We start from the raw sequence: 15,222 nt of genomic DNA, 5'->3' as shown, positions 1-15,222 counted from the left end.
TCAGAATATAGATAAAGTCATGCACAAGTTATGAATGTACCTAACCGAATTGTTTCGGTAAATGGCCAACAAGCTTTGTAGATAATATTTCTGTTTACAACGTTATCTACAAAAAGTGTTTTTTTTTTGTTGAGATAACGTTATTTTACATTTACGGCTACATGATAGTCAAACAACGTTATGTCAATCTTTTTTAATTTCCTATTAAACCGTCAGTAAAGTTTAACGCTAACTACATAAGTTACCCTTGTTTTCATATTTTTTTAAAACTATCCATATAAATTTTAACATCATCATAAGCAAGATAAATGTACAATACACAATAAATTATAAAATATTAACATTAGGTTTTAAATAAACATTTCCCTTGTTGAGTTACAAGAATCTAAAATAACGATTTTTGGCTCTCCTGTAAAGTTGCACTTTTGTAGATAGTGTTGTTTGACACTAAGACCTCGAATTTTAACTAGTTAATACGTTTCTGTTATTTTTGCTGCGCATCTATTATATACACAAGACTGTATCGGCGGCTGTCGAGGGTAGTTTATTATATTTATGTATTGAGGCTTATAATAATTGTTACAATAAGTTAGCTGTCTAATTTGTCTATCTCGCTCTAAAACTTAATACAGCCAAGAGAGGTGCTGTTAAAACATAGCACTTATTGTAACAATTATAATACTTCAATACATAAATATGATAAACTACCCTCGAGAGCAACCGATAGCATTCTTGTGTACCTACCTATAGAATAGATGCGCAGATCCAAATACGAATATCACCTGCGCATATATTATTATATACATAATGCGGCTATCGAGGGTAGTTTATCATATTTATGTATTGAGTGGTTAATTGTTATAATAAGTTAGCCACCTGAACTGTCAAAAAGTGCTATGTTTTAACAGCACCTCTTTTGGCTGTGTTAACTTTTGGAGCGGATAGACGGTTTTGACGGCTAACTTATTATAACAATTTATAAACCTCAATACATAAATATGATAAAATACCCTCGATAGCCGGTTTATGTAAAGAATATATGCGCTGGGGTCAGTTTCATATCGTCACTGTTCTGGCAGAAGACACTAATTTGAAAAAATGACATATTGAGTTAGTTATACCAAAATGTTCCTTATTTCAAACTTTACCGTCTGGAAACCTTCTTAATAAATAAACAGTCTTTATTTTAAAGTCATCCTTTTTACGATTACTTAATAAACTCACATGATAGACCATTTCAAACATTTTAACAACTTCAAAGTCATATTACTCAAAACTAGTATTCTCCAGTTAGTGTGTTCTACCAGAACAGAGACGATATACAGGGTGGTTATCTACAATAATTTGTAATTCTGTGATAAACGGGCTAAATACATCAGATTAGAATCTCCAATTGGATTTTATTTTATCCAATTGGAGATTATAATCGGTTGCATCGGAGTCCGGAACAGTTAGTTACCTACGTACATACCAACGCCCAATATAATCAGGCCGTGACACGAAACTGTAAACTTAGATGGTACTGGTGGTGATAGTTATTGGTCATACTTCGAAAGTAATATGGGAAACCGTTGTTTGTTGCATATTAAAATACATGGTAATAATTTGAACGAAATATGCAATCGAACATCTTCATTTATTGCAAACAGGTTAGCGTATTGCATTCGAAGATAATCAATGACTAGCACTACCATCGTAATTCGCAATTCAGTGCCCTGGTCTTGGTATACCTACACTGAATTGTTGTATATCTGTGATCAGTTTCACCTATTTTTTATTTATAATCACTTCTACTCTTTGAATAATACTATTGTCCACCCAATTCCAAAATTAAAACACAACATAATATTACTTACTACGACCCATACTAATAATAGTTATTTTTTATTACAGTTGCTGATCGCATGCGTCTGCGGAGCATTAGCCCAATACAATGACGGTGCACAACCGCCGAGACTGCAAATACCCGGCGCCATATCTCTCGGCCCGAGACCAGGAAACTTCAGACAAGGAAGAGTTTTGCAAGCGCCTCCAACTGGCGCCGTAAGAGTGCGCAGACCGGGACAAGTTCGCGCCGGTGCCTTCAAAGCTGTAGCTTCGCCTTCACCTTACTTACAACAATTGGAAGAGACGGCGAAACCTGTCACAGAAGAGCCTGAAGAACCAGAAATCTTAAGCACACAGCAGCCGTTCATTCCAAGTCCGACTCCATTCATTCCGCCTCAACAACTTTCCCAAGAAGATCTTCCCCAATTTTTCTTAAGCCCTGCTCCTGCGCCGAAACCTCTGCAAATCCCTAACGCTATTCCGGTGTCTCCGTCACCACCCGTGAGAGTCAACACTGAACCCATCCGTCTTCCCCAACCGATAAGAATCCCCCAACAAGCTCCTTCTCCTGCTCCTCTAAGATACGAAGCTCCCGTCAGACAGTCACAACAGCCCGCAAGGTTGGCTCCGATATCCCACAGACCTCAGCGACCGCAATTCAGACCCGAAGCGAGGCCGCAGTTGGATGACGAAGATGACTACGAACAGCCCATCAGGCAGCAAGTGAGACAGCAGCCCACTAGACCTCCACCGACTGCTCAAGCGCAACCACAGAAATATTCTTCATCCAAGAGGGAGAAGAAGCCGGTAGCGCAGGTTATCAGGAAGTACCGCGACGACAACCCTGACGGAAGCATCACTTGGGGATTCGAAAACGACGATGGCTCATTCAAAGAGGAAACCATCGGAATTGACTGCGTGACCAGAGGACGGTATGGATACGTCGACCCTGACGGTATGAAGCGCGACTACAGTTACGAAACTGGAATCAAATGCGACAGGACTAAAGAGACGCAAGAAGAACAGGGTTTCATAGATTACCAAGAAAACAAAGCTGTCCTCCCGAATGGAGTAGTTTTAGATCTAAACAACATGGGTAAAAAATCGAGGAGACCACAGAGACACAGTCAGCCCCAAGCGAGAGTTTGATTGTAAAAAGTACTGAGAAATTATTTTTAAATACTAATTGATTAATATCCTCGTTCCATAATAGATATACAGTTTTCAAGGAAACTATAAAATAATATTTATATTCTGTTTTACCGTCTTCCTACAGTGTTTGGAATAAAATTAGGAATTTGGTCGACTAGGTTATGTTGCCACTTGTTCATTTTTATACATTTAGATATTTTTGTCCATCAAAAATCCGCCATCAGACGAGAATGTATGAGTGTATGTATTACGCAAGAATTACTACTAGAGTATATACTATGCTTATAGACATGGTTTAGCTCTAAGTACGCAGTTGTTGCTGGCGTGAATGAGTTTGATACTGTATTCTTTTAAATGTATGTCCATGTAATAATAAATTTCATGAATATTATTTTGTATAGAGTATTAAATATTATTTAAATATATATTATATTTCTTTACTTTTTCCCCTTATTCCCATCATGATGCCATACAACTATTGGGAAAGTCAGTATTTTTTGACCAGTGGTTAATATTAAAACCAACACTGGGTTCATTGAAGGCTGTTGGGCTGAAAGGGAGTATTTTCGATTTGACATAATTACCATGAATAATAGAGTTTGTTAATAATAAAGTAAACATATTCTTTTGGTCATATTCATATTTTTATTTTCAAATATTCAGTCACACTTATTAACGTTCAATCAATCACAAACTCCATGTAATTATATTACTAAATTATCAAACGCAGATACAAAAAAATCCACAGTGAAATCTTCGAAATATGTATGAATAATCAAAGTCATCTTTGATATTATTAGAAAGAGATTCACTGTATGGTTTCGAATTAGGGATTGAAATCCTATTTCTGAATTTTGGGAATGGTAAGTATTTTTCCAATCACAGGATTTAGATTGAAAAAAAAGAAGATAGGAAATCGTTATTAGGAACTTATTAAGAAACATTTTAAAAGTTTTTTTTTCATTAGATAATGTCTACGAAAATAGATATTTATGTTATTTTAGACAAAAATCAAACACTTGAAAATGAATCCCAGAATTTCGGAATCGAGCGGGATCCAGGAATTGCACAGACTGACAACACAAAATGGGATTTAGTTAATTGAGTTTAGTTGAGTACTACACATATAGTGCCCCCACCAACCGGCAGGCAACCTTTGGGCATTAAGTTAGTCTCTGCCCCGATAAGCTTTGAAAGAAGAAAGATGGGTGATAGAAATTTCATTATATAAGTATATTTTCAAATGTGTACATTATGGCTTTATGTGGTATAGATAATATCAATACTTATTAGTATTAGAAAATTAAATCATCAATAAACAGGAAAATACAGGTAGAATATTTTTGATTACAATGTAGGAATTCATTTACAACATTTAATTTAGTAGCAAGAAAATTTTGAATTGTTTGTGTATGGAAGGTTTCTTGTTGCCCATGGTGTTGTATCCCAAAGTGACACTTGGGTCCCTCTACATGACAGCTCTTATCCCATTCCATCAGGCCTTTCCATTCAGTTCAAGTTTGAGTTGTAGAATCATAGAAGAATATTGTTTGTTATCATGAGACAAATAATTTTCATAATTTGGGACACCACAGAAACATACAAACAAAAAAAATTAGTTTGAAAAATTGGTATAAGTGGGACCTTTTCTTTATTTGTTACAAGTTCTATAATGAATGCCACATTTTTAAATCTTGTGTATTACTCATTGAATGGAAAAATAATTTAATTAAAGGCTAATAAATTGTAAGTTACTGTACTGCTAAAACCTTCCTTATACAGACATCGTAAAAAATTCGGATGGTATCTCTATCAAAAAATGGCTGCAATATGGATATTGCCTTTGATTTTAATATACGGCTCTTTTCAATGTATCTGGCTAAAAATTTTAAACCGTAGCGGAACTCAATACGATCTGTTGTTATTGAAGTGCTGTTGCCGTCGCATCATGGGGGGTGGCATTCTATTTGGCGGAGTAATAGAAATATCCATGTAATCACCGATGCTGAATTTGGCCTGAGAGAGAGACTTATTGTCATCAGTTCCTTTCTGTCCCGAGCATGTGATGCCGATTTCTCGCATTCTGTAAGTCGGGTTTCTGGGTTCAGGATACACGAGGGCGAAATCAAAGTAGGTTCCTTTTCTACGGGTCTCCGGGTTGACTTCCTTGACAAGTGATGTCAGTTCTCTCAAAGTAGCGTCTTGCCATGTGTATATCTGTAGCTCATTCTGCGGCACGCTCCCTCGCACGTATTCCGATATGGAATTGTGTCTTCCAATTGAGCAGAATACTCGAAGAAGAAGGGGGCACGTCTGAAAATTTAATACATCGAATTAATAAACTTCAATATTAAAATATTTAAGAATGCTGTGAGTTTTGTAGTCTAAAGGTCAAATTATCTAGTTGTAACATTGATTTTTATATCAGGAAATACGTCCCCATATAAAATTGTAATATAAAAGTGGACGCATTAGCAGAGTAAGTCAAGGACTTTTGCAATAATTACTCTTATTTCAATGTACGTAGAATATTCAGCAGATTCGTTTGTTTTTATAGGTTTACGAAAGAATGAAGTTTGTATGGGAGACTCTCGTATCTATGAGCAATTTCATTTGTCTAATTCACATTCTATGTCCATTAGTAAAGTCAATGAGTTGTAATGAAACATTATAAGGACAGAAACCTGAGGTACCGATCTATCTAGTAATAGAAAAAAAATGTCGTAAGCAGTTTACAACTACTGGCAGATTAAATATAAAAATTTGGTGTCCGGAAACTTGTACGTATGCAGTTCACCGTATCACACTTCACGGTGAAATGTTGTATCAGAAATATATGGCCGTATATTAAAGACTGTCCAACCTCTTTGGGTCGTATAGTACTGACATAAAATTCATTACTAAATAAAACACGGTTCTTGTCGGTTTACACTTTACAGGAAGCCAGCAGCAAACAAATTTTGAAAATAGCCCATATACTGGATTATTTGTTAGGTTAGGTTTTCATTCTTGAATTCACGAATTTTGCCAAAATCAGCTAAGAAAATTGAATTAATGTTCATATTGAATCTAATAAAGTTGGAGACCGTATAGTAAAATATATCATACTATTTTAGAGGGCCATTTCCTTACAACTGCTAGTACGTTATGCGTAAATACAAAAAGGTAATTGAAAGCTATAAAACATGAAACCAATTCTAACAGAAACTTCACAGTATTTCACTAAGGTCCTCTTTATTCATATTAACGGTGCGATAGGTTCTGCTAAGTCAGAAAGTTCAATTATTACAATATTTACTAATTTCTGCAAATGATTGTTTTTTGTTTGTATTCCACCACAGATGGAAAAAAAATGCAAATATATTGACAAACATATAAGTGTGTATTTTTTACTGACAAGGAGCGATGCATGCTCTTGTGGAATGTTGTTTTGATTAAATCCTGCAAATTTATACATCGTGGACTGTACTTTTGACAGGTATGGACATGCGATTTGTTACAAACAAATAATTGGCAACTGAGTTGGGCCAGATATTTATACGACAAAGAGGTGAGGTCAGTCTAATAAAATATATAAGACAAGCCCCGGCACACATGCGCCGGAGGTAATAAAACTTGTCTGATGATTTTCACTAAATCTATAGTGTATTGCGTACCTACGTAACTGGTTCAGTTAGCTTTAAAGTGGTTGAAGAACTATCTATAAAATAAATCATTACAGGCAGTCGCAAATGTAGGTAATATAATACAAACATCAAATTATTAATCTGTCAATGTAGGTACTGATTTGATTTTCATAAATTACTGACCTTTTCACGGTCTACCGGTTTTTCAACAGGTTTGTTATCTTCAACAATCGATTCGATTCCGGCCATTTTATGCAAGCTGAATATAACTTTTAGTTTGTTTAATTAGAAAATATAACTGTCGGCTGTCAGTATTCTAACCTTAAATTATTTTTACCATAAACACAATACAAACACAAGCCAGTGGCAGGGTTGCCAGCATAGATAATATACGATTGCCAGAATGAAGAAAAAGTATTCTCTATGAAAAGTCCTAAAAATTAAATTCTGTTTCAACATTGCTTACATTAAATTTACAAACAATGAAATCATTTCTGATAAATAAAAACCTCAACCTTTTCAATGTTTTTTTTTAATGTGTTATTTTATCTGCGTAAATCTTAATTAAATTAAATTAAATTTTTCACTATCAATCATTAATTTCATTAAGTAGGTACTTACCTATGTATTATTTCATAACTTTACTTTACTATTTAACAGAATTAGGTAGATAGGTACCTATTCCACATTAAAGATAATAATTATTGTTTTCTTGCTTAACTACCTTTTGAGAAATATTGTTGGTTGCTAAGCAATGGTAAATTTATTATTTTTGTCAAATCTCTAATACCTACCTCTTGATTATAAAAGTCATAATTACATTGGGATTAACATTTAACTATCAATATGGTAAGAATAATTAATTGTTTTTAAATAATCACACACTTTTATCAATAATCTGCCACATTCAGATATTCCATCTTATATAATATTGGGAAACCTTCTTTCTTCGACTATTTGTCATCATGCACAGTAAAATGTAAAACCATGAGTTGTGGTTCCACTTAATTGGCCTATCGATAATGCAGTACTGCTACAAACCAATAGTTAAACATATCCTTTTCATTAATAATTTACCTAGAGACCATGTTTAACCAGCGCACATTATAAATATTATAATAAAATGATAATGCCCGTACTCCCAAGAAGTTATGGTCTGCCTTTTTTCTTTTAACGAGTTAAAGCCCATACAGACAATTTGATTTGATAAGGCGGCCAGGCTGATTTGATCAGATGAAACATAATAATATCAGGTGGTGCGTAGGCATGACAAATAATATAATAATTTTATTGGGTGATGGCAGTTGGCCTCGTCTTCCAACCAAATCAGCTTGTCTGCAGCGTTGTTAGACTCTTCAGTTCGTCAATTGGAAATAAACGTTGGTACGAGCTGGTGTAGTGGAAACACCATACCATCAATATGCAAATTTCTTCCCATACGTACGAAGTTGATATTGCGGGATTTGTTAAGAAAGATCACGCCTGTGTATTGTCTCGATTAATCACTCTCTCTGGTTTCCTGCCCAATTTATCGAACATTACTGGTTATGCAGTACGTTTATAGATGTAGATACATTATGGCATCTGTTAAGAGTAAAACATGTTGTAACAAAGATTCCAGAAACTGTAATTTAGGTTACTGTTGGGCTGATAGACCAGATCGTCTGTAGTAAAGGTTTTACCTTTTCTCGCTGAAGCAATGTTACATAAATTATCCTCAATGAGACTACGATTTTTTTCTTCTATCAATAATATTTGCATTAATCTGTTTCAGCCGCCCAAGAAAGCAAAGCAGGGTTGTAAGTTTATTTTATTTTAATCTTTTTGGAAATTTAAAATTAAATTAATGCTTGTACAATATGTTAAAGTTATTCTTCATCGTTAGATGTTGCTGTACGATCTCAGTCTGAAGTACCGGAGAACGCATTATGTGTCCCATGGTTCTTATTTTTCAGTTAGAAATTAAAAATAATGTTTTCGTCAGTAGGTATGGAATTATTTAATACACAATACACTATGGTTATTCACAAATTTTCTAGCTGCTGTGATAGATGGCGTCGACACTTCGGAGATGACCCGAGAAAAATTAGAGCAATTCACAATGAGAGTTAAAGAGGAGCTCGAGAAAGAGCGTGAAGAGAGAAATTTCTTTCAATTGGAAAGAGATAAGATTCGTACTTTCTGGGAAATATCTAGGAATCAACTGGAAGAACTACGAGGCGAGATAAGGTTTAAAGTATTATAATTATGCACATTTAAACACCAACTTGTATGGGGAGGATGATCAAATGAAATAAACAATTCAGAGAAACAATGTAAAGTAGTCATTGTCATCCTCGGGTATACATATTTAGTGGAGTGGAATGTGCAAGCAAAAGGTGAGAGTCTGCTAGAGAAATATATTTCCAATACCATTGTTTCATAAACGCTAAGCGCTAAGAGAATAATATGTACATATTATTTTCGATGAAACCATTGCCAAAGGTGATCTAAAACTAAAGGAGACAAACACTAGTCACAGGCAATTAATACTACTGCATAGAGATTTAGTCTCGCACTCGAAAGGATGTATTGGCTATCTCTGGGATCGAATAGCTAGCTTAAGGTAAATTCTGGCAAAGCAGGGAAGGAAGAGTCCTGGATGATATATTAGGGAAAATTCCTACTAAAATTGTAATCTAAATCTTAATATCACATATATACAATATTTTGTATTATTAAAAAAAAAAGTAATGCACACAGCCAGGCCATATTACAAAGAAAGGCATCTCACAATTTTATTTTAGGGGCCTAAATTTTCAACCCTATTAGAAAGAAATCATAACTTATTCGCACTGTGTATAAACAAAGTCGACTTTACACATTCTTCTCATGACTTCTGTCATTGCAAACAATCATTTATGTTATTACTAAGTAAAAACAATATTGCTAGGTGGGTACCTAATTTTAAACTATTCACTTTACATCAGAGTGATTATACATACTTATTTGTGATATATTATATATAATCGATTTTAAAAGTGCCATATCATGACAGAAATAAAGAGCGTGAAATGGAAGAAGGTGTGGAGGCGGCAGAAGCGGCCGCCAAGACTCACTCGCAGAGAGTCAAGCATCTCGTCCTCGAGCACGCCGGGGAAAAATGCGCATTGCGTGCCGATGCCCAAGCCTCATTACGCGCTGCACACGCACAGCATGTTGCAAGGGAAACACAACTTCTGAAGGAAGGACGGGAGTCGGCTGCACGTCTTAGGGAGGCTGAGATGGCTGCACAAGAGGAAATGAAGCGCGTCAAATTGGTACACTTATTACTGAATTTCTCTCATTAATATATTTAATTTATCATAATTATTCAAATAAACAAAATAAGACAAAAAATAAAAAAATTAATAATTGAGGAGCCGAAGGTTACACAAATATAATGGTTATGTAAAAGAAAAATAGCTAAACCTGGATAAATCAGACCAGTATAATTAGGTTCGCATGCGAATTACATATTGATTTATAAACTTTTACTACTATATAAATGCACGTGTACAAGCATTTTGTTTGAAAATAAATGTACATTCACGCCTGCAACTATTGCTATCAAATTAAATGTAGATTGGACAGTCTACATTGTATAGATTCGGGTGCTTTAATCAAAACAATATATCACAAGGCCATGCATTGCTGCTTCCGATGAAACATGGTCCCACTTGATTGTTGTAGGATACAAAAACATGGTTATTTGTATAAAAACATGTCAAATATATTTTTACGAAAGATTGTAAAGAATGTTTATGGACAGGTGTATGTTGGTTGCGATTTGGAGTATGTAGATAACGCAGTCGTGTTTGACTCGACGATCGAGCAGTTGGAGGAAACCGTGAACAGGCTCACCACGAACTCGAAACGTGTGGGTCTTCATCTTAATGCAGCTAAGACCAAATGCATGTGCAGTGCTGCATGCATTGACGCCGACACTCCTCTTCGGGTTTCCGGTTTGCCCGTCGAGCTGGGGTCCAAGTTCAAATACTTGGGCGCCACGGTTGCCGACGATGGTGGTATTTATAGTGAGCTTGGAATCCGCATGGGTATGGCGGGGCTGCATTCAGCCAACTTGGAGTCACATGGAGGTCAAATCTATATTCTGTGAGGATCAAATGCTGTTTGTTCAACCCGTGCGTGCTACCTGTGCTCCTTATATGGCAGTGAGACATGGCATCTTACTAAGCTTCAAAGGGCTCGGCTTTTGAGCTTTGAGAATCGATGTCTCCGCTGAATCTTATGGGTACATTGGTACCACTGCGTTACAAACACCCGAGTTCATGAGCAGACACAGCAGCCTTCGGTGATTGACATAATAATGGAGAGACGTTTTACGTGGCTGGGACATGTGTTCTGGATGCCGCCAAAGAGTGCGACATTTCGTACCCTTGTGGCATAGCCTCAAGGGTTCCGTCATCATGGCCGGCCCTCCCTCACCCTGCAGCGGTGCTACAAAAGTGATCTACGCGCTGCAGGTCTGGAATGGCGGGAGGCGCAAGAGTTGGTGATAGATCGAGGGAAATGGTGCGAACTTGTGCTTGCCCTATGCCCCAACACTGGGTCGTGATAGGGAGAAAGAAAAGAAGAAGTACGTTGGTATGGACTGGGCATTACAAGCAGTTTTCACATCACCACGTCATACATATTCATATCAGAAATTGGTTTCAAACATGTAACTGCTTTGTGTCAAAAGTTATTTTGCAATCATAACAATGGATTACATTCTGTGGACTCCTGTGTATAAAATGTTGTTATTATTTTGCATAGCAACATAATATGTAATTTGTATGTTTGGCGTGACGGTCCTCCTCGAAACATCAATAAACAAAAAGAAATATCATTACTTTTTTCGTTAGAATTAATAGTAAGAAAGCAACATTTGAGAACAAGACTCCATTTACAGAATGCTGAAAAGAATTACTCATATTATGGAGAATTTACAATCGCATGTTTAAACTATGAAGTCAATTTATTCAGCTCGGTGGGTATCGGTTCACTTGTATTACATCCTTAGCATCCCTATTGTTATTGTATTAAAAGTTTCTATTGACGTTTTGTTGCTGAAGGTTGGTAAGATTATGCATGACAGTAGCATCTGCTCGAATTTTTGTGTACCACATAGGTATATATTTTAAAACAGATTACTGCAATTTATGAAAATTGGAACATTCAATGATAAATAAATTACTGAGTATATTTTAGTTTGATAAAAATACTTTATAATTATAATATAAATCACGTGACAAGTCTAATGTTTATACATAATTTATCAGATGCACCATGATGCGTTGCATAAAGTGCGAAATGAATTTGATCTGAGGGCGCGCGAAATAGAAGCCTTCGCTGAGAGACGTTTGCAAAAGGTCTCGAACGATCTGGAAGTCGCTCGCCGCACTGACTTGGCTGAGGTCGAAGAGAGAAAGAACAAGCAGTTGGACGAGTTGGTCACCGCTCACGAGAAAGCATTTGCCGATCTCAAGAATTATTACAACGACATTACACTCAACAACCTGGGACTCATCAGCAGTTTGAAGGTATGCTTTAATTTTACACATAGAGATTTAACTACTATCATAATAGAGGGAGTAATACAACACTTCATAGGAATTCCAGAATGTTCTTAGTTGGATAACTAAAGAAAAATCTAATATTCTCTAGTTAGCAGCATTAAAATGCATTCTTCCTAAATAAATAAGAAATTGGTGACCTGCTGTTAGTTGAAGTTATACATTAATTACTTATATTTACGTGGTGTTATTTGAAATCACAGATGATCTATGTAAGTTTTTATAAGTCCTTATTGTTTTTATATACCTATGTACTTACCAACTTATCTAATATTTATTAACTACAATCATCATTTTTGTTAGAAAGTCTCTGTAAAATCAGTCAAAGCACACTTAGGTATCTGTTCCTAAGACATTTGAAGGCGTAAAAAAACCAGAGTGTCGGGGCGGAGCTCAGAGCAGGAGCACGGAGCAGTGGAGCAATGAAGTTTTACTCGGAGCAGGAGCGGAGCCAGAGCACCGAAAATTTTTAGTGCTCCCTCCAGATGTTTTTTTTATTATTATTAAATTTTGCCCTAAAATTAATTCTAAGTGAGAAGACGCAGATAATGAAAGACAATTTGCTGTCGGAAATTTTATTTAACAGGATTAATAATGAAAATGATGAATTATAAACCATATTTTAAAACTACTTTAAATTTTTAACATATAAGTATAGATACATATAATACATTTTTTTAAATAATAAATAACTCTACAACTAGCGTAAATATCTTTTGACTCACTCAGGTTTTTTTTTATTTGCTCATCTCCCATTTAAAAATAAAATATATTTTGTATAGTTGCTCCCGTGATATTACTATTATCCTCTAAAAAAACTACAGGCAGCTTTTGTCATCTATTGCGCCCTTGTGATACGCCCGATTAAGGTGGGTTCTATTATATTGGCTCATTGTATTAAAAACTTTTTTTAGGGTAATAACAATTTGTTATAATAATGGGCTTTTTCTATCTTAGTACTGCATTGGAAAATAAATTTCAGAACACAAGTGGGAAGCTTGCTATAATGAATCTACAATATGAAATTAATTGCAGCCAGCAAAATCATTAGCTTTAGTAACCCTAGCTTCTAGCTTCACTTCATCTACATAGAAGGTGTTTTTTCAACATCTTTCATCCTATTAATAATTTATAGAATATTTTATATTACATGAGCATTATTTTGAAATGTGACTCTGTTAAATATATAATACAAAGACAGTGATAGTTATTATTTATTTATTAGACTCAAACGGAAGAGATGCAGAAATCGAGGGAGCGGGCGGAAAAAGCAGCGGCAGATGCCATTGCAGGTGGCAAAAAATTGGCGGAGCCTCTTAAGAAGGCAGTTGCCGAAGCAACTGAACTCAAGCGTAGAGCTCACCACCACGAGAGGGACCGAGCTGCTTTAGCAGTATTACATTCTTTTTATTAGTATTTATGGATACAGTAGAACTTTATAATCATATGAAGAAAAAAACAAAGCATTTACACTTTAACCCAATACCGATTTATAATCATTTTTGGTACTAAAACCTATTGGTCTTGGCAGCCTCCAGAAAATATTTCCATTTCCCTTTGTTTGCCAAATTCCAAATGAATCCTATTTGAATCTAAAATTGGATTAATTTTATCAACATGATGTATTTGAAATCAATTAATACCTGTGTCAACGCTCTGCAACAAGAGTGCTGTGTGTCTGTGCCGTAACACTGCTTCGGAGCACTATCTTTGTATGCAGTCCAACTACCCAGGCCCACTTCATTCACACATGCAAAATATACATTGCAGGATTGCAGACAAAAATAAAAATGATACTTTGAATATGATGTGTGGCCATATTGTGAAGTATATGTATATGATGAAATAGTAGTGAATATATACTACAAACTACAATATGCCTGCCATTTATTTAAGTCTTTTTGTCATAGAGCAAGACACGCATTTTGGCTGCGTTGGAAAAACAACACATGACTATGAAATGGGATTATGAAGTTTTGGAACAAAGATTTGATAAGGTAAATAGTTAAGTGAATGCTCTTATGTATTGTGTTTTCATTTGGTAGGTAATTTAACAACACAACAAATGGAGCAGTATGTTTGTTATGTATCAATGTCCTATTCCATGTTTTGTCAATGTAAATTGCAGGAATACATCAATGAATATTGACTGTTTGTTGAAATCAAGTGAGATATGGAAATGTTGTGAAAACTGGACCTTTTTGTATTTGAAAAACTTATATTATACTCTAATATTGACGTACACGAGTACATGAGAATGGCTGCAGTGTAAAGATATTATATTGTAATACTTTTTAGATGTTGCACGAACGGGATGACATTAAATTGAATTTCCAAGAAGCAGTACTCGAATTACAGCAGAGAGCAGCGCTGAAAGGAGCTTTATTGGAACAACGCATAAGGATGATGAATCTCAATGCTCATAACAAAAACGATTCCTAGTTGACGTTGACAGGAACAGTAAATAATGTCTGAAAATACACTTTTCATCATTTATTCAGCACATTGTATTTTTGTTTTCTTATAAAGTTTATAATATAAAATAAAATTGAAATCATTATTCTGTGAAATATGACAATAAAAGTGTGTGTGATAATTTGGCTGACTTTAATACTTTGGACGCGGAAGACGCACACGGTGCGTAATGACCAGGCGGCCGATCGATGTAATTAACATGCATTTTAAAGGGGGCAATTAAAATCTCATTATCTATTCAGCAGCGAAAGCGTTAATAACCATTCAAAAATACCTAATCAATTGAGACAGATAAATTTTGTTCATTGCATGAATAAACCGATTGTATGGTTGTCAGTAAACAAAAGGTTAGAAATGTCTGCCTGCACTTTGAGGGCTGGTAAAGACAGTGAAACATGTAAAATACCTCAGTTATCATTTACAAGACTGGAGCTTAGACCATTATATCTACATCAAAATTGATTGTGATGGCAAGAAGTATAAACATCATCTGCAACGTAACATAAATTTCGAAATAATCTATGGTGGGTGATAAGAGAAATTTG

At 35.3% G+C, this 15,222-nt stretch overlaps 3 protein-coding genes across 3 annotated transcripts in view; 2 read left to right on the top strand and 1 right to left on the bottom strand.

Annotated features, from left to right (window-relative positions):
- The window catches only part of LOC147075693 (uncharacterized), a 37,758-nt gene extending 34,354 nt beyond the window's left edge, over positions 1-3,404 (top strand). Inside the window, exon 2 of the mRNA XM_085941798.1 lies at positions 1,894-3,404. Coding sequence (XP_085797924.1) covers positions 1,894-2,976 — 1,083 coding nt within the window. The 3' untranslated portion in view covers positions 2,977-3,404. The remainder of the gene's footprint in view (positions 1-1,893) is intronic.
- Positions 3,405-3,601: 197 nt separating this feature from the next.
- Positions 3,602-6,956, bottom strand: Bin1 (histone deacetylase complex subunit SAP18). The gene is made up of 2 exons (XM_085942005.1): positions 6,789-6,956; positions 3,602-5,292 (listed from the first exon to the last, which is right to left on the bottom strand). The coding sequence occupies exons 1-2, from the start codon at positions 6,852-6,854 to the stop codon at positions 4,885-4,887; spliced, it is 474 nt and encodes a 157-aa protein (XP_085798131.1). The 5' UTR covers positions 6,855-6,956; the 3' UTR covers positions 3,602-4,884.
- On the top strand, positions 6,538-14,796 carry Gas8 (Growth arrest specific protein 8). The gene is made up of 8 exons (XM_085942003.1): positions 6,538-6,712; positions 8,380-8,404; positions 8,645-8,834; positions 9,643-9,904; positions 11,909-12,169; positions 13,428-13,595; positions 14,113-14,199; positions 14,501-14,796. Exons 3-8 carry the CDS (start codon positions 8,677-8,679, stop codon positions 14,642-14,644), a joined length of 1,080 nt encoding a protein of 359 aa, XP_085798129.1. The 5' UTR covers positions 6,538-6,712; positions 8,380-8,404; positions 8,645-8,676; the 3' UTR covers positions 14,645-14,796.
- Positions 14,797-15,222: the final 426 nt, after the last annotated feature.

This window comes from Rhyacophila brunnea, unplaced genomic scaffold (assembly GCF_057557595.1).
Source record: "Rhyacophila brunnea isolate RB1 unplaced genomic scaffold, BYU_Rbru_1.0 scaffold_14, whole genome shotgun sequence".
In the NCBI taxonomy this organism is placed as follows: domain Eukaryota; kingdom Metazoa; phylum Arthropoda; class Insecta; order Trichoptera; family Rhyacophilidae; genus Rhyacophila; species Rhyacophila brunnea.
The sequence above is the reverse complement of the archived record's forward strand: the minus strand, read 5'-3'. Positions and strand labels throughout refer to the sequence as shown.